The 22,556-nt window shown below is 35.1% G+C and overlaps 4 protein-coding genes across 9 annotated transcripts; 3 read left to right on the top strand and 1 right to left on the bottom strand.

The window, feature by feature from the left end:
- Window positions 1–273: 273 nt before the first annotated feature.
- LOC142522141 (transcription factor TCP2-like) lies at window positions 274–4,979 on the bottom strand. Of its 4 annotated transcripts, none has more exons than XM_075625293.1 (2): window positions 2,827–4,979; window positions 274–610 (listed from the first exon to the last, which is right to left on the bottom strand). In XM_075625293.1, the coding sequence occupies exon 1, from the start codon at window positions 4,229–4,231 to the stop codon at window positions 2,846–2,848; it is 1,386 nt and encodes a 461-aa protein (XP_075481408.1). In that variant the 5' UTR covers window positions 4,232–4,979; the 3' UTR covers window positions 274–610; window positions 2,827–2,845. The 4 variants fall into 4 exon arrangements, with proteins under 4 accessions (XP_075481408.1, XP_075481406.1, XP_075481409.1 ...); XM_075625291.1 differs by having other exon boundaries at window positions 274–559; window positions 2,827–4,977; XM_075625294.1 differs by lacking the exon at window positions 274–610 and adding an exon at window positions 713–1,411.
- Window positions 4,980–10,951: 5,972 nt separating this feature from the next.
- LOC142522337 (putative ALA-interacting subunit 2) lies at window positions 10,952–14,993 on the top strand. 2 transcript variants are annotated; one of them, XM_075625643.1, is made up of 9 exons: window positions 10,952–11,167; window positions 11,448–11,509; window positions 11,615–11,689; window positions 11,801–11,917; window positions 12,564–12,634; window positions 12,803–13,100; window positions 13,618–13,970; window positions 14,212–14,268; window positions 14,959–14,993. In XM_075625643.1, the coding sequence occupies exons 1-8, from the start codon at window positions 11,086–11,088 to the stop codon at window positions 14,264–14,266; spliced, it is 1,113 nt and encodes a 370-aa protein (XP_075481758.1). In that variant the 5' UTR covers window positions 10,952–11,085; the 3' UTR covers window positions 14,267–14,268; window positions 14,959–14,993. The 2 variants fall into 2 exon arrangements, with proteins under 2 accessions (XP_075481758.1, XP_075481759.1); XM_075625644.1 differs by having other exon boundaries at window positions 10,954–11,167; window positions 13,681–13,970.
- A 1,173-nt stretch (window positions 14,994–16,166) lies between these two features.
- LOC142522921 (DEAD-box ATP-dependent RNA helicase 1) lies at window positions 16,167–20,629 on the top strand. Of its 2 annotated transcripts, none has more exons than XM_075626514.1 (9): window positions 16,167–16,510; window positions 16,871–17,105; window positions 17,320–17,574; window positions 17,982–18,136; window positions 18,396–18,573; window positions 19,024–19,211; window positions 19,548–19,752; window positions 20,213–20,318; window positions 20,413–20,629. In XM_075626514.1, exons 1-9 carry the CDS (start codon window positions 16,380–16,382, stop codon window positions 20,538–20,540), a joined length of 1,581 nt encoding a protein of 526 aa, XP_075482629.1. In that variant the 5' UTR covers window positions 16,167–16,379; the 3' UTR covers window positions 20,541–20,629. The 2 variants fall into 2 exon arrangements, with proteins under 2 accessions (XP_075482629.1, XP_075482630.1); XM_075626515.1 differs by having other exon boundaries at window positions 16,371–16,510; window positions 16,876–17,105.
- Window positions 20,630–21,050: 421 nt separating this feature from the next.
- LOC142522776 (uncharacterized) lies at window positions 21,051–22,331 on the top strand. Its single transcript, XM_075626306.1, has 3 exons — window positions 21,051–21,504; window positions 21,727–21,792; window positions 21,881–22,331. Exons 1-3 carry the CDS (start codon window positions 21,331–21,333, stop codon window positions 22,304–22,306), a joined length of 666 nt encoding a protein of 221 aa, XP_075482421.1. The 5' UTR covers window positions 21,051–21,330; the 3' UTR covers window positions 22,307–22,331.
- The last annotated feature ends 225 nt before the right edge of the window (window positions 22,332–22,556 follow it).

The following is a 22,556-nucleotide window of genomic DNA, read 5'->3' on the forward strand; positions in this document are numbered from 1 at the left end:
TTCATGTTGTAGTTAAATAATGACGAGTAAAAATCGAGAAATACATGTCTATAAACTTGAATGTAGTTTTATTCGACTAGTAGATATGATCTATCCATCAAAGTAACATCGATATACACTGATGGGTATATTTTTAAATTATTATATATACATCAATTATTGAGTTAGCAGTTTCCAGATATGTCATCCATCATTGGGAAATCTTCTTTTGTCTCTGTGTCTTGTGTGTTTTATACATTATCATTCATATAATATATATAAACTTCCATGGGCTGAAGAACATGCATTTCATCAATAATTGACGAATGTGCTCCATACCATATCAACAACTGTTTAAAACAAAGGTTGAAAATGAACTTGACAAGGATAAGTTATAACAAGAAATCGGGTAGTCTTCGGATTCTGCATCACCAAACACGAAAGACTTCGGCAGCGAAGACCCAGAAAATGGGAATGCATGCAAAATCTCTAGGAACTTGACACAGGGTGATACAATAAAAACAACGCAGGGTCTGAGCCTTGGGAAGGATCGATGGTGCAGCTTCTCATCTTCACTTACCTGAAAACAAATGGAAAAAGAGTGCTTCACCTGTTGTATCCAAAGCGTATCCTGAAGTAGTAAACATGGTTTTGGTGTATATAATGCAGTAACTTTTTTCACATGGATAAAATCTAGATATTTAAATGGGTTTATAAGGAGATATAAGGGATACTTCAATTTCTAGCAGACGCATTGGAGCGGGCCTGGAAGTGGCATATAATCTTTTACTCCAACACGAGACTGATCAATTAGTTAAGCGACTGAGGAGTTGATTGTTGAAACTTTTGTTCAGATTTGAGTGACATCAAATATGTTAATATAAATGAAACAGATTTGTGCATAAGATGGCTGGTAACAACAATAATAAACATTAATTCAGCGTGACAAAAGTAAAGGTCAATATTTTCTTTTATGAATTAAGACTGCGTTACATTTAATTAAGAGAAGAAATAGCAGATTATGGTTTTGATCACATCTCAAATATGGACCATAACAGATTCAAGAAATTCGTAATCAAAGGAAATAATAACAATCAGACCAGGCACGCAAAGCAATGTTTTCATTAAAAGATGGAAATGAACTATACCCCTTCCTATAATTTTCGGAGTCATACGACAATTCTTGAACTGCTATGGAAAAAATGGAAGCCAAAAATTCGTTGAATAGATTGTTTGCAACGAATTTGACTGTTGCATCACAGGATACAGATTAGTACATAACCTTCAAAAGCACAAGAATTTACGGGACAATGAATTCTACCAAAAATGAACTAAAATGCAACAGATGTTCTTTAATTTCATCAAACTCGCTAAATGTTACAGGCCTTCATAATCATACATGAGCCTTCAAAAGCCAAATATGGATCTTTTCCTTCATTATTGGAAGTAAATGAAGTCAGATATGCCATGAACACAGTAGTTTAGGTGTGAGAACTTCAAAATTTTACCAGTCACTACCTGATATCGAGTGCTTTGTAAATATAGGATAACATATTCTGGATGTTTTTCATGCACATACCTATAACATACATACACACCACATTATCGACACTAACTTGAGTAGGTCACTTCAAGACGGGAGGGCGTTCAAATCTTATTCATCAATCCACAATTTTAAGCAGAACTGAGGAAAAGAAGATATGGAAAGTACTCCAGAGGGCATTAGAGCTTGTTATATTGTTGGTGGGACCTAGTCATTAAATCAAGTGGTCTTGAAGTTCTTGGCTAGCTAGTAGATACCATTGTTAATTGGAAAAATCTTGCTACAATGAGAACTACTCAAACGAGGGACTGTTCACTAATTAATTAGTTAACAATTCTCTTCTAACTTTAAGCCTTTTGTCTCTTGCAATTTTTTCCCCATAAAAGAAAGGGTTCAATTCCTCAAAGTAGCTTATTACACCTGATATTTTCCATTCAAGTTTTGAATTTGAGCCCGGTTCGTTGTATATATAAATTATGACTCAAAACTCATGAACTTATCTAGTGTTTAAAAATATTTTTAAAATATGGATATTTTAAAATTAAAATTATGATATATATATTTTAAGTTCTGAGCAAAATAATATTCCAATAAATATGAATTCTGTGATTTCAAATTCCAGACATTTCATTTTTTCAGGAGATTTGTGTCATTTGTTTCAGTAAGGAGATGTGGAAACGTAGAACCTAGAGATATAAATATAAATTTTAAAAATAATAATAACTGCGCAGAAAGCTGACAAGTATTGAGGCCACAACCATTATCTTATAATAATAATAATATTAATGTTGGGCTGCCAGTAAAGAGGACACTAAACGTATGGAATTATCGAACTAAAAAAATTAAGGTTCCTTTTACACTACACCAAGTGTCGCCTGCTTATGCGTCTAATTTATGCTAAAGTGATCAACATTAACTCAAACATCAACATCTGTCCGCCATACACATGTTAGAAACGAGGAAGCCAAGCAAAGAGACAACCAGCCGATCCCAATTCGCCGTTATCTATGATATCAATCATAAAAAGAACAAGATGGAGAGAGAGATTATTATATTTTATTCTGAAGCAATGAATGGCTGCCAATGGTAATCCTTTTAATAAAATCAAAGAAAATAGAGAAGTGTTCATGGTTTTGCACGTCAGACCAATCAAGAATCTCCAGAAATCGCAGTAAAATCGACATTTCCGTTAATGTAAAAAGAAATGGAAAATAATTCAAGAAACTCGAGATAACGTCAATGCAAGAACAATAACAGATGGATAATAATTTAATACGAAAAACTCGGGGAATATCGAAAAATACCAGCTTTGAAGATGCGGCCTCAGTTCTTTCCTTTTCCTTTCTGGGATGCACGCCTGGCGCCGTTGTTCGGATTTGTATCGCCATAGCTGAGCTGCAGACGAGCATCGAATCCAGGAAGGAATTGGTGGTGGTTCTCCACTGGCGCCGTGCCGACGAAGATGCTAGGAGATGAAGATCCATCTATGAGAGAAAATCTCTGGAGGTAATTGTAAGGCAACATAGATGGCGACGTGGAATTGGACTGAAGGGTCCCCCCGTTGTAGGCAGCAAGGCCGTATGAATTAGCAGAAGATGAGATTGTGAAATTCAAGTTGTACTCATTTCTGCCGTTGTTTTGGTTATTGCTACTGTTACTAGCTGGGACAAAGTGTTCGGGAACGAAGGAAAACTGTTGGATCTCCGTCTGGTTCTCCCCCGCCACGCTAAACAGCGGCGAAGCCATGGATGCGAAAGAATTTGCAAAGTGAATTTGCCCCGGGCCAGTGCTGAAGTATTCTGTTGGAGTTGAGGACCAAAGCCGAGATTTTTGGAAGGAATTAGACTCATTTATATTAACGCCATTGGAACTTTCTTGAACTGACCTATTGGGGCTGGTGGGCTTGTTACTGTTCATCCCTGCGCTCAAGAGCTCGGTGAAAGAAGTGGTATGTGAAAGAGGGTTTAGAGAAGCGATTTGAGAGGATTCGTTTTCTTTTTCCTTCTCCTTTCCTGCAACTCTCTCCTTTGCGCGCTCCCGGGCTTTGATCCGGCTCTCAGATCTGGAGAGTGAAAGACCGGAGCTTTTGCTCGTCTCAGAAGTGCTACTACAGGCGGAGGGTTTTGTCATTTGCTGGTGACGGTAGTATTTGGTATCCCCGCCGCCACCGTCCATATCTACTTCGACTGAATCTAGCCCGAGTTGATCGCTTCCGACATTACTAGACCTTTTCTCATCACTTAGTTGCTTAGGGGTGTCTGGGAACAGAGAAATCATCGGCGGGAGCTCGGCGATAGAGCTTGCAGCCGCCTTCAGCAGCCATTCCACCGCCTTGCTCGGCTGATCGTACCCTAAACGATCCTGCAAATCATAGAACTGAATAGCGGTGTTCACAGAGAGACGTACGCGCCTGTCTCTTAACCCCTTCGAGGTCAGCACTTTGCTGTGTCGATCTTTCCCCCCGGAAGCTCGCGAAACCCTAACAATCCTAGACGAAGCCCAGCCGTAAAGCCCACCTGCGCCACCGCCAAGATCCACGCCTCCAACACTTCCGCCGCCGTTGGATCCACCACCCCTTTTACTCTTTTCATCTTCTTCATCTCCATACTGGTCGTCCATTTTCTTACCGTATACTACTTTTGCTGAGTTTAGCCTTCCATCACCATTGCAGATTCTTGGAAACTTACGCTGAATCTCATCCAAATCCATTTCCCACCAATTTCATGCCTTTTTTCTCCAAACCCCTTTTCAGCTCCCTTCCCTCCTTACCTACTCTCAGATAAAAGTAAGAGAAAAAATCGAAAATTTAAACGGAATCTGAACTTCTTGAACTAGGGCTATCATTCACGGAGAGAGAAGACAGCACAGTTGGGTGGTGGGTTCGGAGGGAGACAGTCCCACCAGCTCCCCTTTGCATTGATGGTTATTACACCAAGTACTTCAGCTTTTGTAGTGACATATACATACAACAGACTTACACAGATAAAGCCGTATTTACTGCTGTACGATACATCACGTTCGGTAACAGAGAAAAGCCAGAAAATGGCAAAGCTTTCGTTTGAAGCTTTTTGTGGTTCAAAATCAAAAGCCCAAACACCGTAAATTTAACGTACTCAGAATCAATCTCCCCTCAGCTCACCTTCAAAAAATCCAAGAAAAGAAAAATGAAAAAAAAAACTCTGATGAATCCGGCCAAAACCCAGAAAAGGAAACGGAATCAGATGCCAATTAGTGAACGAGAGAAAAAGAAATTAAAAAAAAACGTAATTTTCCTATATTAAACTACAACACCATAAGCTTCGAAATTAACAAGATTTGGGCTTGTGTTCAGACAGAAAGAAAGAGACAGGTTCTAGAGAAATGGAGGGAAGGAGAGTGTGAGCAATTAAAGCTTGGCCCTGAAAGTCTGAAACTTTAATTTTGCAGTCATTATTGTTCGCTGTTATGCTGGAAAATTATAGGCCAACCACACATAAAACACTGTACAAACACAGAGTAGGAGATAAAATTTACAATATTATATTTCAATTAATTCGAAGATTATAACAATAATAACAACAATAATAAAAAATATATTTTTGTGTGGACCTTTTGGTCGGAGAAATGCCAATGCACCGACGAGGAATAATACAAATCCACGACAGTTGGATCTGTGACTGTTTCAGACACCTCTTTATCTCAATCTTACAAGGATACATCACTCATTTTATTTTCCAGTCATTAAATTTACAATATTGTAACTAATTTTACCAGCCATTTTAAGTTTTTCGAACCAAGAAGATAATTGTAATCAGCCTTAGTATTCCCTCTGCCAATTTCGTATCCAAAACGTCTATGAAATAATCTCTGAAATATGCTCAAAGAAATAGATTTATCGTCAAACTTAGTCAAACGTGAAAAAATGATACAAACAATAGATAATTTTTTAGCGTCAAACGTGTCATACTTTGAAAAATTACCACATCAAAGTGGATCACAATGCTATTAATGAATACAATATGAATTACCACTTTATTCAAAATCTTAATTGGATTATTTCAAAAAAAAAAAAAAGGGATCTTTATTGGGTTGGTACAAATTTTATATATTTAACATTTATTTATCCACCACATTGTTGATATATGTATAATAAAATGGACTATTTTTTGGTAAGTTATTCAAAATCCACAAAAATTAATTTGAGACGGTCTCGCAGATCAATTTTGTTATACGGATATTCTATTTGAGCTTCCATGATAAATATTATTTTTTTATTATAAAAATAGACAAATTGATATTTCTCACGAATAAATATATATAACATCGTCTTTAAAGAGAACATCTCAAACTCTATTATTAATATATTGAATCACTACTTTGTCTTAAAGCTAACAATATAAAAGCTAACACCATTAGATATTTAATATTCATCGTGCGTGGTTTTATATTTTGGTCCAAGAAATATGAAAGCTTCCCCCCAAAGTTGTATTAAAAGCAAAAGGGGTCTTATTTTATTTCTCCACCACCACATGTCAAGTTGTAAACTTTTTTCAAATTATATACACTATATAAAAAAAAAGACTTCGTAATCCTAAGGTAACATGGAGATTAAACTAAGTATTTCCGTACGATGTGGTTCACTGCTTCTGAATAATTGTAATGATAGAATTGCATCAGAAACCAAACGCATTATTGGTGCCACGCACCTTTTAAATATAACCATATATTGTATCTGATTATTTTATACTTTTATTTGGACAGATAGATTTGAAATTAAGAATTTTAAATTTATAGTAATTAATCTATTAATTTATTTAGACATATCTGTTTGATAATGAATTTCGAATTTCAATATATTTATTTTTTGAATTATTGTGATGAATTTCGATCATATCTCAACATTACTTCACCAAATTCAAATCATTCAACCCGTAAATCAGCCATAATTTAATTACTCTCGATAAAATGAGTACTTACATATCTTAAAATGATAATAGCTCACTACATTTGTTAATTGATCAATAATTCGTTAAGAATCGTTCCAAAAATGAATAGGGCAAAGTCCCTTTTATGAATTTTAATGATGGGCATGATATCCTAATGCATAGGGACTGATTCAATGGTTGATTGGATAAGGACAACTTTGCACATTTTATGAATTCACGAGTCACAACTACGTTCTATGGAAAACTAAAAATAAAATCTAAATTTTTTTTTTGAAATTTTGAGGAGGAAATGATGTCTTGAGTCTCGAATCAATTGCTAGTTGAACTTTGTCATATGACAACACATTGATTCTAATAGGAAATATCATTTCGCATAACGTCGATTCAATCTTAAACTGCCTCGTATCATTTATCATTATTACTGATATTTGGAACTTTGGTGTTATATGAACTATAAATCATCAATATGTTTGGACAATCTTTATGCTATGAATCCATCGTGTTCACCTTGTGTGGCATAAGTGAGTTCTCATCTCACATGAATGGATTCATTTGTGTCCGCACGTAAACTCGACAACCATGTACAACTACTTCCCTTGTCGTTCGCAAATGCCATTGAGTCATAGGATGTTTTAACGTAACTTTTGGTAAAAAAATCAGTATATCTAAGCATTGGATGTATGAGTATCGATCATACTCCGTAGCTGAATATGTTAATTTTTCAGAATTTTGATCAAAGTTTCATTATATCCTCAAAAATTTAAAAATTTTGCAAGTTGAAATTTAATAGAGAGCGTTGCACTTGCCGGTAAAAAGGAAGCCAAGTATAAACAATTCATAAAACCCACCAAATAATAAATTATTAACGAAGTACTGTCATCACCAGTACTGTTGCTACCACTATTGCAGAATCCATATAAAATATAACAGAACAAATGGTGACAAATATTTTATATAGGTTGCCTACCAGTTGTGTAAAGCTCTATGCTCACCACTGAGATAATAAATATATTAAAATTATATATTCATACCATGAATGTCATCTTATCGATGAGCACAATATTTTTGTGCTCATCGATAAGATGACATTCATGGTATGAATATATAATAAAAAGCAAGATGAGAAAAAGCTGTCAAAAGGGCAATTATTTAGCTCAGACAAGCATGAATGAGAGTACACAACAGTCTCATAAAACATGCAAAGTTGCAAACATTTGTTTGAGCCAAAAAAAAAAAGAGTTCTTTATCTTTTTATTTCAACCAAGTATTATTTATCTTTTTATATACTTTATTTTATAATTCCTTTTGCAATGCATTCAAATAACAAAAACAAGTTTCAAACTATCATCACAAATAATATGGAATAAATATGCAAAAACAATGAACTGTTTTCACTGAATTTCGATGGATCAGGAAGCCGATAAATCGTGTTTGTATCATATAGAAGAATCACTAGCGTGAAGTTTGAGAAGGCTATAAGGTTTCTGTAACCCCATATGTCATTAGTACTACATGAGAATATCACATCTGACCAAGCAATTAACTGAGATGACATCTTTATACAGAATATTCCAATTCGAAATAGAGTTTTTGGTAAGAATATCGAATAAAAAGTAGTAACATCTAACCAACCAATTCGAAATCGCAGGACAAAACAGCTGTAATGTATCAACATCTGCACCAAGAGTGGAGCAAAAAGGTGTTCTGACCACTACAAAACAAGTTGAAAGAAACTTTAAGCAATCTTAGAGACTTTGAAAGAATGTTAAATACAACATAAATTTGAATCCTAATAAGTGCCATCTAGATTAGTAGGTAGAGCTCAGAAGTTACACTAACATTGAAGCTTAGCGGTTTTTTTTCATGCGTTTGGGAGGTCTCGAAACATCTTTCCGTGAATTTTCTGGAACTTTAAGGTCAGTAAATGGCTGCAAATAATCCAAAGAGAGAGTGTCGCCACGTCAATATATATCCGTCATGATAGAAATCACATATTGAATGATGGTGCAATTCACATATAAAATGCAAGATTTATATTCCGAGATGAAGAGGGAAGGCCCAATAACTAGGTCAATGATTCACATCAGCAATGGTCGTGTTTAGGTTCATAGGTGGAAAAAAGTACTTCATGTTTGCATTACAAAAATGGTGAATCGTGTATTTTTACTCAGTCCACCAAGTCTGAATCACGAAATTTCATATTGATAAGTAGAATTCTGGAGATATTCATCTACCAATATAGTGCCAATCAAACTCGTACCAAATGGCTGTCTCACAATCACATCTGATATTCACACAATTAGTGAATTTGCGATAGGAGAAAAAAAGAAGTCAAGATGACTTTTTCCTACAACACCAAGTCCACCACGACCACACAACAAAGTCAAAGATAAAAGAGACTAAATAAAGTGATGAAGTAAAACTTTAGCTAAAAATAATAATCATCGAAGATTCTTAGGGTATGCACCTCATCTATTTTTTTCTGAAGTTCTAGGAGTTCTTGGCAATAAGTGAGGCACTCTGAGTGATATAATGCGGCTAAGTCTTTAATCAAGGCCTTCCGTCGAATGATACCGATCACTTCATGAAGCAGAACCAAAATACAGTTTCAGTCACGAGGCATTTTAAACATAACCAGAAGCTTGGTCGAAGAATACACTGTCTTATTTTGAACCATCATGAATTAGATCGAGTATACATACATATACCTCCAGCATTTGCTTGTATACAAAAAAAAAAACGAATTTTTCACCCTACCAAACCTCCAGCAATTTCCTACCGCATAAAGATCAGTTTTTGAATCAGAGGGCCTCAATTTAATCAGAAATTGATTTATGTTTTTAGTCGTTTGATTCCTCCACAATTCACACAAACTACCGACTCACCATCATATAAATTAACAGAATCATAAAACAATACTTGAATTTTTACATAGCGAAACACAAATTGTTAGAAAAGTTATATACAAACATCATATACCTCCGGTGGCGCCCCTGTTCGGAAAAGAGGATAAATGAACTAAACTACCCATCCCACACCAGCTAGCAAAGCCAGGCGAGAACATATATTCATTAACAAAAACTACCCAAACTACTGTAAAAAAGGATAGCTTATACACATTTTGGATATCTAAAATCTTGGGCACAACTAACAAGAATACACATACGCACACGAAACACAAAAATTAACACTGCATACATAATGAAGGGAACCGAATCATAACCAAAGAGTTCAAGAAGATCACAAACAAACCAAACACATAGTAGATATAGAGACAGTTACTCCGACTAGCGTCAAAATGGGATGTCGACTGCACAGGGGCGTCGCCAAGCGACGATGATGACGGATGATGGGGGTCATCGCGCGAAGTTGACGGCGGCGGAATAGGAGGAAGGGGTGGAGGTGGAAGAGAGAAGGGCTGTTGAATTTGGAGCTCTCGGCCCATTCGTGGGCGGCGTCGGTGCTCGGAGACCGGAATTCTTGAAAAACAAAAGGTGAAATTACTTTGCTGTCTTTGTTGATGATTTTACCCATCTATACAAGGAAGCAATTAATTTCGGCAAACAATTAATTTCTGTTTATTTTTTTATAAATTTTAATTTGGAAATTCTGAACTAAATTTGAATATAGAAAGAAAATGTCAAATCTATTGTTGTTTAACTATTATTGTTGTTGTTTCAAAAAAAAAAAAAATTATTGTTGCCAAAAATTTGTGTGAGACGGTCTCACGGGTCGTATTTTGCGAGACAAATATCTTATTTGAGTTATCAATGAAAAATATTACTTTTTCGAATAGGTCTTTTGTGAGACGGTCTCACGAATCTTTATCTGTGAGACGAGTCAACCATATCGATATTCACAATAAAAATTATTTTTCTTATAATAAAAATTAATACTTTTTAATGGATAACTCAAATAAGATATCCGTCTCACAAAATACGACCCGTGAGACCGTCTCACATAAGTTTTTGTCTACTTTTTATTGTGAATATCGGTAGGATTAACCCGTCGCACACATAAAGATTCGTGAGATCGTCTAACAAAAAACGTACTCATTATTATTTAACGAGGCAAATCATAGTTTTAATTTTTTAGGACGAAATTTATGAAAAATTATTATTATTTATATTAAAATCAAAACAAATCATAATAAAAATTAAATAAGGTTATAAATTACTTTTGAAATCATCTCAAATACTCGAATATGTTTTTAAATAAATTTTTGTTTTTTAAATTATCTTAAATAAATTTGTTCGTCTACTTGAAATGATTTATAATTTAAAAATAAAATATAATTTTTTTTAATTTATTTCAAGTACAGTACTCAAAGAGAGCTTAAAATTTGGTCAAACAAAGTACTGTTGTTCCCGCATAAAAAATCACCGGCAATTATCTTTCTGATCGATCCATCTCGCAATTTTTGCGCGTTCCTTGTTTCGGTATCATCATCCGATATTATTTGCCAGATTGATTTTGTAGTTATCCAAGGTTTGCTTCTGTTTTTTTCCTAGATTTTATGGTCCGCAACAGTCGGATCTTTTCAAGAAATCGCTTTCGTTCGATTGTCGGAAATTTCGATTATCTTTGGTTTTAGGGTTCAAGAAGTGTGTTGTACTGGCTCAACTGAATTTGGATTGCATGGAAATGGAAGAAGTCAGCTCCTTCACACCTATTGGAAACGAAACTGATCCAGGATCATCCAGACAAGGCCGCTCTAAAGGTGATTTGCGCCGCATTCCATCTTTAAATCCTTTTTCTCAGTGTTTATTCAAATAATTTGTAGTAATTCCGAGATGCATTAGCATATGTTGCATGGAACTCTATGCTGTGTGAACTGTGAAAGGCGTCGGTTTTTGCCAATAGGGTTTCGGAATCTTTTTCAAGCTACTGTTCTGTTTGGACATCAAATTTTGCATATAAGTGATACTTATACCGTAAATTAGGTATAGATGAAATTATTTTAGGGCCATCTTTATCTCAAAATTTTGGTTCTTTTGCAGTCTTGTACCAGTTTACTCAGCAAAATCTCCCGGCTTGTAAACCTGTCTTAACGCCTCAATGGGTGGGCAAATATTTGACCTGTAGTTATTATTTATATGTGCAAACCATGATCAATCGAATAATTTACCTTGTACTTTTTGATTGTTTTGTGTTTTGTTCACGACAGGTTATTTCAATATTGTTTGTGGTTGGAGTAATCTTCATTCCAGTTGGGCTCATTTTTCTCCATGCTTCACTAAGTGTAACGATTTTTAATGAAATTAATTAATGTGTTGACAAAGGAGTTGATTTGATGGCATAAAATTTATGGATATCACGGGGATCTGAAGGTTAGCATACATTCCATTTGTAGGTTGTGGAATTAGTGTTCAGATATGATACTGAATGCGTGCCAGAACCATTCAGAAGCAATAAATTGGCATACATCAAAGATAGTTCGATTACCAAAAATTGCTCCAAGTACCTGAAGGTTGTGTTTCTGATGCTATATGATAATCTGATAATATTTTATAACACTTGGCAATGATTTCTGTTTTATTATGGTCAATGAACATGGATAGAGATTTTCCAGGGCACAAGCATTGGTGATTGTGGTTTAACAAAATTTTACTGTGCGGATGAGAGTATTCACGCGATAATCAAATTTGTCTAAGAAATTTCTGCGTTGCTAGGGATGATTTATAATCTGTTTGATAAATCTCTTAATTCAAGGAGTCAAACTGATCTTTATGACAGATCCATTCTTGTGATGTTGCCTTCTTCTAAGACAAGTTAACCGTTACTTATTAGCAGATAAGCTTTTTTGACTTGAAAGCTTATTTTCCTTTCAAAATTATTATTCACCAATTGTTTGGGAAAGTACAGTTACTTTGTTTTAACACCTCAAAAATGAAACATGAGGACTTGGTTTCCATGGGAAAGCTGTCTTTTGATATGCGATCTATAAATTTTATATCACCAAGCGATAATCATGGATTATTGGCCATAGCTTTCTTTAAGCTGTTTGAAAGCATTTTCAAACTTGCTTTGCTTCAAATCTCATGATGGTGATTTTGGTTTCCTTGAATTGTCTTTGTTATTCACGACTTGACTTGTGCCTTCTACCTTGTTCATAGACTCACAAGCATATGAAAGCTCCAATATACATCTACTACCAGCTTGATAACTACTACCAGAACCATAGACGGTAAGAAATACTATGTATATTTCAATCCTTTTAAGAAACACTTGTCTTATTTTAGTACTTCAGTTCTTTCTAATATAATCGCTGCAGTTATTTTTGTCGCTGAGTAGTTGTGCGGATTTTTATCAAATTCTTTTATTACATGTATTTATTTGACTTTGTTACACCAAGGTATGTTAAGAGTCGAAGCGATCAACAGCTCTTGCATGGACTTAAGTACAAAGATTTGAGATCATGCTCACCTGAAGATATTCACCATGGTCTCCCGATTGTCCCTTGTGGTCTGATAGCTTGGAGTGTTTTTAATGACTCGTACACTTTCTTCCGTGGGACAGATGAGTTGAAAGTTAACAGGAAGAACATTGCATGGAAGAGTGACCGTGAACATAAATTTGGGAAGGAAGTTTATCCCTTCAATTTTCAAAACAGGTCTCTGATCGGTGGTTCAAATCTTGATACAAACATTCCAGTGAGTGATTTCGTTTTCAAAGTTTTAACATACTGAGATGCCAACATTGAGTTTCGAAGATTTAATGGGGTGCCATGCTGAAAAAGATCGTATAATTTGTTGGTGCCACTGTCTGTATATTTAAGCAGACTGCTGAAACACAATCTCACGAACACAAAAACATACACAATTAAAAAGTGACATATTTTCTGATCTAGGTGAATTGCGGTGGAGTCGACCTCAATGCAAATTGATTTTCTTTTCCTCGGTTTTTCGAGTTTCTCGAGTTCTTCAAATTACTTTTGCGATCAACCACATACTGTTCTGGTAACAAGAACTATCATTTGCATGGGTATCAGGGTATGCAGTTTCCTTTTGCATGAGGGAAAGGGAAAAAATACATGGGGTGGGCTACATTTCTATTTTTGTGAAATAACTTCCATTTTAAGATTCTCATAATACACTCATGGTCATGTGTTTTTCTTGGTAAAGTTTCTTTGATTGGTTTGATTAGCCTTTTTATGTTAATAATTCCCAGTTGACCGCTGAGTGCTTTAATTTTATATCTGCTCCTTGTTGGATTGCTCAATTGCAAAACCAGCTAAGTGATCAAGAGGATCTCATTGTATGGATGCGTACTGCTGCTCTCCCCACTTTTCGGAAGTTGTATGGAAAAATTGAGGACGACTTGGATGCTGATGATATCATTTTAGTTCAACTTTTGAACAATTACAACACCTACAGTTTCAGCGGGAGCAAAAAGCTTGTTCTCTCAACATCGAATTGGCTGGGCGGCCGTAATAATTTTCTGGGGATGGCCTACATATCAATTGGCATTTGCTTTATATTCATCGCTGTTGTCTTTTTGTTGATTCATGTCAAATTTCCAAGGTGAATCCTCAAATATGTAACTGGCACTACATGAGAACGTTACTAATTAATGAAATCTAAATCTGATTCTTATTCTTTTTTCGCCAATGTGCGCTTGTTTACTGCAACTACTGTAAAGCCCACGAAAGATTGCTCCTTGCATATCCGAAACTTTGATTTATTCATAATGTTTCTGTCTCAAATTCAAAGGGTAGTTGCTTGGAGTTGAGATTAACACTTACGTATCGATCGCTGATTGTAGGCCTTATGGCGACACAACTAATTTATCCTGGAATTGGAGCCCGATATCTAGTTGAAGGTCAGTGACATACTTTGAATTATGTTTCGATTTCTTCTTTAATATGCGAAAAGTGTGTCATACTCGTGTAAGTTGAGTCATTTGCAAAGAAAATCTCCCTGCGTAACTTGTAAAATCGAGTTGGCTACTGATTTATATCGCTTGTTGGGAAATGATATTTGATGTCAAATTGCGTTAAGAATAGAGGAGAAAACAGCCAACAAATCAAAATAGCCCGAACTTCCAATTGGAAACAAGGAACTCAAAAATTAAAAAAAATCCCATACAGATATGACATATTTGATGATATGATTATACAAAACAGAAAAATATATTTAAAGACGTCACAAAAAATTAAAATTTCTCTATTTACATATGAATACCCATCAGACTAGTTCTCTTAGTTAAGCTTCTCGCAAATCATCGCACAGCTTTTGCATGAATTTCATTCAATCGGTTCTTTTCTACCTACATGCTCTTCCAGCCCATTTCTCGAAAAATTGTATCAGGAATTGATTCTTAATCATTTTCCTGCATCACCGTGTTCATGTATCACACATTCTTCAGTCGACTGATTCTTCATTCCAATCTAGGATGCTGCCACTTGACATATGTTTTTTGTAGTGCCAAAGAAAAGGAAGATAATTATAGGATTGGTGTTTCTTGAGACGTATATCTAAATTAAACGTTGGCAAATCTGTTCATCAACAGGTACGAGGCAAAGGAAAGGACTACTGGTAAGACGTGGTAGAGCACTTTCTTGCCGGACATAGCCATCTTTTCCGTTCCCTCTTCAACAATCGTCTCGAGTTTCGGGGCATTTGAAGCCTTGTGGGGACAAATGAGAGGAGATGGTGCGACCTCAATCCAGTTCTGCATATAGCTCACTTGCTTTCCCATGGTGTCTATATTTTCTTGAAAAAGAAAGAACCCTTTTTGTGTATTATTCTTTTTAACTCGTGAGGGTGAGATTTCTTGAAGAAAGTGTAGTTTGAATATGGGGTATATATGAGGTAGATTTTGAGATGGAAATAGGAAAATGTTTGGAGGAAATTGAGTGGAAGGAACCAATGGCAGAAAATATGTAACAAGGCACGCTGATGCCTTTGCTTGGTTTTAAATGTTTCCAGAACAGTTGAAAGAATCAAAATATTTATTAACCCATAAAAGCGGGATTGAATCAACACGATTTACTATTATGTGGGGTGGCTTGTTTTCCGTAAACGCGGCTTTGACTCAATGCGTGAAGCAAACTGATTCCATCAAGGCAAAACAATGTCAAAAACTATTATATAAAAAATATATGTTAAAAACGCTATTTTCGTTATTGTTGGCGTGACAGGTGTAAATGTATTAATTTGAATAAAAATTCAAAATTATAACTTCTAAACAGAGAGATATATTTATCTAAATGAGTAAGTCTTTTGTAAAACGGTTTCACGAATCTTTATCTGTGAGACGGGTCAACTCTACCGATATTTACCATAAAAAGTAATATTTTTCATGGATGACCTAAATAAGAGATGTGTCTCACAAAATACGATCCGTGAGATCGTCTCACACAAATTTTTGTCTTGTCTAAATATATGACATGAGGGAGTAGAAGTGAGTTCTTGATTTTACAATATCACTTCATTGTAAATTTCAGTTACAAATACCAATCTTTAGTATGGAATCATAAGGTTTACTTTTAAAATTTTCAAGCAAAATAGAGTGCATACGAGGGCACTTTCGAAACAAAATTATTATTAATTTTAAATGGTATTTTTTAAATTAAATTCTCTATAAAATATTATATAAATAATACTTTAAAAGAGTAAAATAAAAAAAATTAATTTATCTGATTGAAAATTCTGAATATGTTTATTTACTAATTAAAAGATAAAACTACATAAATAAATAAAGAGAATTAAAAGTTAAAACCAAAATTGGTGGTTCATTGCACCAAACCTCGCCTCCTGTACCTCTCCCTAAATCCCCCCTTTCGGCCGGGGCTTCCAGCCATCCTCCGATATTGTCGTTTTCCTGTCTGTATATGTAGCACAGTTCTGCCCTAAATCAGTGCAGTGTGTACGCAAATAGACGAGCTTCTTCTACGAACTCTGCAGATAAGATAAAGTGGCCAGTCTCCCATGGAGGAGGAATCCGTGACAAAGAAAAGGAAGAAGGAAAGTTTGTCGGTGTTGCCATGGATGAGAGACCCAGTTTATATTGGTCTATCTGATTCATACCCACTCGACTCCATCCCTTTTCTCGACCACAGGTTCCCTATATCTTCAGTTCAAATGTGCTCCTTTTTCTCCCAAATGTTCAGTTTATATAAAATTTTATGTTAATATTTTCTTTGCATTGTTTTTTAAATGTAGCATTGCATTTAAATGTTTTGGGTGTGTGAGGGTCGGTACAAGTTTGGATTTTTATATATCGTGAGGATACTATGACATTATCTCCGTTTACCATTTTCTTGATGTTCATGATTCTGTACCTCTCGAATCTTTTCATGAGGAGTTGGTTTTGCCTTGATTTTTTATTGCATCAATGTAGTCGAATTCCATTTGTTTAATAATTCGGGTGATGATTATATGATTTTAACTGATTACAGTAAAATTCCTTTCAATGTAAGGTTAGTGGAGGCTTTGAATAACATGGGCTTCTCTTCCCTCTTTCCCGTGCAAGTAGCAGTTTGGCACGAGACCATTGGACCTGGTTTTTTTGAGAGAGATCTTTGTATAAATTCGCCTACAGGAAGTGGGAAGACTCTTGCTTATGCTTTACCCATTGTGCAAAAATTGTCCACTCGTATAATTAAATGCCTTCGAGCTTTGGTAGTTCTACCCAGTCGTGATTTGGCAATACAGGTAATTTGTTATAACCTCTTACCCATATTCATTCTGTATTTTGTTACATTTTTGTGATTGTTCTGTTCAATGTATTTTATTTGCTCATCAAATGGTTTATATGATTAATTTTCTTGTCAGCGAGCTATTTTATTGCTTTATTTACTATTGCATTAACTCTATGACTTCAAGTATTCATCAGGAGGCATCTTTACCTGTTTATTGCCCTTTTCAGGTCAAAGGCATATTTGATGCTTTGGCTCCTGCCGTGGGCTTGTCGGTGGGTTTGGCTGTTGGACAATCCTCTATCGCTGATGAGATCTCAGTGCTGATCCAGAAACCCCAACTGGACTTTGGGTTATCCTTTGATTCTGAAGATTTAACTCCAGAGTTGAGAAGTGGAGTGGACATACTGGTCGCAACCCCTGGAAGACTGATGGATCATATTAACAATACTAAGGGCTTTACACTCGAACATCTCTGTTATCTTGTAAGTGGTTGTGCTGCTTTGGTGTCCGCATTTAACTTATTTTTTGATTGTTTTGTTTTCATATCTTTATATCAGTGTTATAGAATTCCTTGATAAAGGTTCCTCATTTTATGGATGATACATTTGTTATATACTTGATACTTCAACCTCAGCCCTCAGTTCATGTTTCACTTTAAAATTGTTAGATTTTGTGATCAATTGCTTTCATTTCTTTAGCTTGTTTTAATTTTACCATTATGTTTATTGAGTTTATGATAATTTATAGCTTATTTTGTTTCTTTGAATTGTGGCTCTGTAGTTGGTGTTGAAGGAGCTAATGAATCCTCATTTCACCTTCTGCTTTTGTATTATGCACATTTATATGCTGTAATGTGGCTAATCAACTGATAAATAAAGTACTGAATTAGGTGGTTGACGAAACAGATCGGTTACTAAGGGAGGCCTATCAATTCTGGCTGCCTACTGTTCTTAAATTGGCCTACTCTTCAAATCGATGCCCCTATCCCTTGTCGGACACCGTTCGACTTTCTACTTTTGGTTCATTGAGGACCATCAGACAGTTGTGAGTTTTACTTGTTATTCTCATGTGATGTTTAAATTGCAGGATTACTCATCATGTTTCATATATTTGCAGAGCTCTCATGTTTGACTATGTTTGCTACTTTTTTTGGGGATCAGAATCCGTTGCATTGTAGTAGATTATAATGTCTTCTATTTGTAGCTGATACATTTTTGGATTTAACTAACTGAGTGTATTGTGTTATGATTTTGATTATATCTTGATAACCTTTTCACTTGGTGACATAATGTCATTGATGCAGTGGTGTTGAGAGGGGTTTTAAGGGCATGCCCCATCCAAGGCTCGTGAAGATGGTTCTATCAGCCACATTAACGCAGGATCCAAGTAAGCTTGCACAGCTTGATCTTCACCATCCTTTGTTCTTAACAAGTGGACCAAACCGATACCATCTTCCCGAACAGCTAAAATCATTTAAAGTGGTATGAATACTTTGTTTTATCATCATATAATCTAGCCTTTCGTTTTCTCAATTAATATGTTATTTATCACTTTAGCTAATTAGCACATTCCCGTTTTTAGACCAAGTAAAATTTATTATTGTAGGAAGCAGATATGATAGAATTTTCTGTAAGTTTGTTTTTTAATCTGCCCTTGAAAGTTTGCTATATCATTTAATATGTAAAACATGTCGGGGATGCCACATAACTTGAGGCAATGAAATCTGGAAAAGTAGTGACAACTGCTAAACAGATTTAAGAAATTGAGTTACTCAAAAAAATAAAAATAAAAATCATGACAATTTTTAATTAAAAAAGCTGCTATCATAATACTTAACTTTAACTTGGGTTATAAATCTTTGAAATCTTGCATTATTATTTTTCTTCGTTTTTATTCAACATAGCTGTTGATACATTTTTTATAATCTGCAGATTTGTAAGCCAAAGCTCAAACCATGTTACCTACTTGCACTTTTGGAAAGTTTTCAAGGGGAAAAATGTATTGTTTTCACCTCATCTGTTGAGTCAACTCACAGGCTCTGCATCTTACTGAACTTCTTCGGTGACCTCCAAATAAAGTTCGAAGAGTATTCTCGTCTGCAACGACAATCCATAAGGAGGTTTTCAAGTTGATTTGGCTACTTGTTCATTATAATTTGTATGGAATTATGTGAATGACAATCCCATCTTCCAATCTGTAAAAAGAGTCCCTAGCCTGATAATTGAGAAATTGAGTAAATGAGTTCAATACAATTTTTTTTTAACTGACCATAAAAATCTATCTTCGTGGTGACAAAGCAATTTGAACATTTATATTCTGAGCTTTTGGAAACTCTCTGACTGCAAACCATACCTTTTGATGGTCATGAGAAACATTTTATCAGATTATTTTTAATTTCAGTCTAAAAATATAAATCGTGTTTAAACAAGAGAAATTTTTAAATATAATTTTGCAGCAAGACGTTGAAGGCATTCAGAGAAGGAGAAATTCAGGTACTTATAGCCTCAGATGCGATGACTCGTGGAATGGATGTTGAGGGTGTGAATAATGTAATCAATTATGATATGCCTGCCTATACTAAGACCTATGTTCACCGGGCTGGTCGAACTGCAAGAGCCGGGCAAACAGGGCGTTGCTTCACACTCCTGCAGAAAGACGAGGTTGTTGCTTAATGATGATGTTGCTGTATGTTTTTGAATTTTTTTTTGTAATTGCATGCTATTTGTCATCATTAAATACTGAATATATTTGTACAAAATTTAGTTGACAGATCCCCTTTAGTTCAAGAGATTTGGAGCAATTTTTGTCCATGTTTATCGACCATTATCAATGCCGTTCTATTTATGTTTGTTTTTGTCTCTGTTCGTATGTGCTCATATGTTATCATTTGCTCTTTCTCTACTTCTTGTCCTTTTTTTTGGGCTTTTTCCAATTTATTTTCATTACATCTTTTTGCCACTGAGCTGTTGCAAAGCTGTATAACCTTGTAGGTTGTAGTTTCTGCAGCATCTGTAGATGTGGAAGTCGTGAAATCATATTGTCTTTAGGATACAGAAAAAATGGTTTAGAATGCGTGTTGGCAATTTTCATTTTGGATTTTACTGGATCTTGGAATTTCAGGTTAAACGATTCACAAGTGTTCTGCAGAAGGCTGATATTGAATCTTGTCCAACATATTCAGTTCCATCCGAATCTGTAGAGTCATATCAGTCACATTACAGTTTAGGTAACTTTGGTTTCCAGTCTATGAACTATTGGAGGTTGTTCAAAATTAAACCAGTATATCCATATTCTTCCTCTGATCATGTTTTTTCCCCCAGCTCTGGAGAAATTGAAAGAGACCGTTGAAGCCGAAAGACACCACAAACGCAAGACTCACACGGACCACAAACGCAAGACTCACACGGAACATCGTGGTGTTATAAAAAAGAAACAGATGCTTGTTTGAAGGAATGTTTGCATAATATTGACAATTCACTTCATTTTGTTTCGACTGAGTTTTGTGATTCATCTTTATGCATCGATGCACGTTCAGTATTGTGCAATTTTATTACTACAAGTATAGGCTTTATAAGTAAGAGAGCATGAGACTAGCAACTTCTTTAGAAGTAAGAGAGCATGAATAGACTCTATAATTTGATTATTGAATTAGAATTAAGTTTTTATAAAATTATACATATATATAACTTCTATATATATATATATATATATATACGTACAGAATCAAAACCAATTTTTATACTGCAATTATAAAATGGGATTATTTAAGCCGATGGTTTATAGTATATCTCAATATTTCAGATTTGGAACGAGTTTTCAAGTTTGAGATCTAATTATAATAAATTAGTTTAATTTGACGTTCATCTCGTGGACACAAGATCAAAATGCAGTGGATGGTTCAATTTGATATTACATTTCGTTGACTTGTTTGCACAGAAATATATATATATATATATGTATATTAATTGTTGACTAAACAATTTGCTAAAATACATTAAAAGTCAAGAGGAGATCACAATCAAATTATCTTACTAGAAGTCTGGTAAAGATAATTGAATTTATTGGCCAAAGAAGACCAATCAAACTGCGAAGACCGACTGCAAACGTATTCTTCTTTGAATAACTACCTCTCGTATACCATTTTCATGGTATAAATACAGATAAACTAGGAGGAAAAAGAAGCAATAAATAAAAAGAAAATAGACAGAAATAGAAGGGAAAAAGTGGGTTGAATCAATATGGCTTTTTATGTGCCGTTCAACGATAGGAATTTGGAGATAAGTTTCTTCATGTTGAAGCCAACAGGCGAATGTGCCGATGATATTATTGATGTTCTAAAGCAAGTTTCTTTATACACTGCAAGCCTCGGCTGCATTCAAAGTTCTATATTGAAAAGTATTCATGGAAACTTGGTATGTTGTAATATCTTTGCTCCTCGTATTTTTATCTGAAACCACATCCAAATTTCTGGTCTATATGATATAAATATAGCGAAAACTTATCGATTTCTGGGGGAAATGACTTTACTCCACATGATGATTAATTGCTTTGTTTTTGGTATGTTGGCAATTTGCGTGAATGAATTTTGGCTTTAGTATGGCTATCTTCTCGATGTTACTCGGTTTTTTCGGCAGATAATATGGAATGGGGCATGGATCAAAAGGTCTAAAGAGAACAAAATATTGCTTAGTGCCGCCCTCGTAAGTGACATAATTTATATGTACTACCATATGTTACTGGAGAATATGAACTTCGTTCATGTGACAAAATCTTCTTTGATTGTTCCAGCTTTCCATGCTATCGAGTTTAGCAAACATGGCCACCTTAATGGACCACAGCTTCTTTAACTCATACACAGGGGAATCACGAGACGGCACACCGGCTGTGAGATTCTACACCGGAGACATAGTCTCCCTCAGCTCAGCTTCCCTCGTGGCCCCCAACGAATCGAATGAAAACTCGGTGGCGTATGCATGCTTAGCCATGTTCAAAGATCGTTTCCGCAAGATGGTGGGTGCGAATTGTGGGGTTTGCTTGAGATCTCATATCTTGCCAAGAATTGCATGCCTTTTCGTGTGGGATTCTCTGCAGAGTTGCTACTCGTACATTCTGAAGACGGATTATAGAAAGGCCATTCTTCCGTATCTTGATGGTTTCTCTCTTGACATTAAGTACGATGTCTTCCGAGTCGTGTATGTCAGTGGACACTCGTAGAGTACGTGCACAACCTGTAACTTGAGTTTTATTTACTTTTATATAAAAATAATTTTTATTTTTATTATATTTATGATTTTATCAAATTATGTCATTTGTTTTATTTGTATAGATAAACTCCTTGAATATACAATAGGTACTATGAAGTATGCTTCTCAACATATAATATCATGAAACTTATTAGGAATCATACTGTATATTCTAAATTGGTTCCTAGTCAATTCAATCGCCTAAAATAAAGATAAAAATG

The sequence above is a fragment of the Primulina tabacum genome, chromosome 13, assembly GCF_025594145.1.
Source record: "Primulina tabacum isolate GXHZ01 chromosome 13, ASM2559414v2, whole genome shotgun sequence".
Taxonomy (NCBI): domain Eukaryota; kingdom Viridiplantae; phylum Streptophyta; class Magnoliopsida; order Lamiales; family Gesneriaceae; genus Primulina; species Primulina tabacum.

What these genes read in the sequence shown, in the direction of transcription:
- LOC142522141 (XM_075625293.1), bottom strand. Translation starts at nt 4,231, where the DNA reads ATGGATTTGGATGAGATTCAGCGTAAGTTTCCAAGAATCTGCAATGGT.
- LOC142522337 (XM_075625643.1), top strand. Translation starts at nt 11,086, where the DNA reads ATGGAAATGGAAGAAGTCAGCTCCTTCACACCTATTGGAAACGAAACT. An exon ending in TTCTCCATGCTTCACTAAGT is followed by an intron (nt 11,690 to 11,800) that starts GTAACGATTTTT and finishes TTCCATTTGTAG; the next exon opens with GTTGTGGAATTAGTGTTCAG. An exon ending in ATTCATGTCAAATTTCCAAG is followed by an intron (nt 13,971 to 14,211) that starts GTGAATCCTCAA and finishes CGCTGATTGTAG; the next exon opens with GCCTTATGGCGACACAACTA.
- LOC142522921 (XM_075626514.1), top strand. Translation starts at nt 16,380, where the DNA reads ATGGAGGAGGAATCCGTGACAAAGAAAAGGAAGAAGGAAAGTTTGTCG. An exon ending in GTCGTGATTTGGCAATACAG is followed by an intron (nt 17,106 to 17,319) that starts GTAATTTGTTAT and finishes TGCCCTTTTCAG; the next exon opens with GTCAAAGGCATATTTGATGC. An exon ending in AGCTAAAATCATTTAAAGTG is followed by an intron (nt 18,574 to 19,023) that starts GTATGAATACTT and finishes TATAATCTGCAG; the next exon opens with ATTTGTAAGCCAAAGCTCAA.
- LOC142522776 (XM_075626306.1), top strand. Translation starts at nt 21,331, where the DNA reads ATGGCTTTTTATGTGCCGTTCAACGATAGGAATTTGGAGATAAGTTTC. An exon ending in AAAGTATTCATGGAAACTTG is followed by an intron (nt 21,505 to 21,726) that starts GTATGTTGTAAT and finishes TTTTTTCGGCAG; the next exon opens with ATAATATGGAATGGGGCATG. An exon ending in TATTGCTTAGTGCCGCCCTC is followed by an intron (nt 21,793 to 21,880) that starts GTAAGTGACATA and finishes TGATTGTTCCAG; the next exon opens with CTTTCCATGCTATCGAGTTT.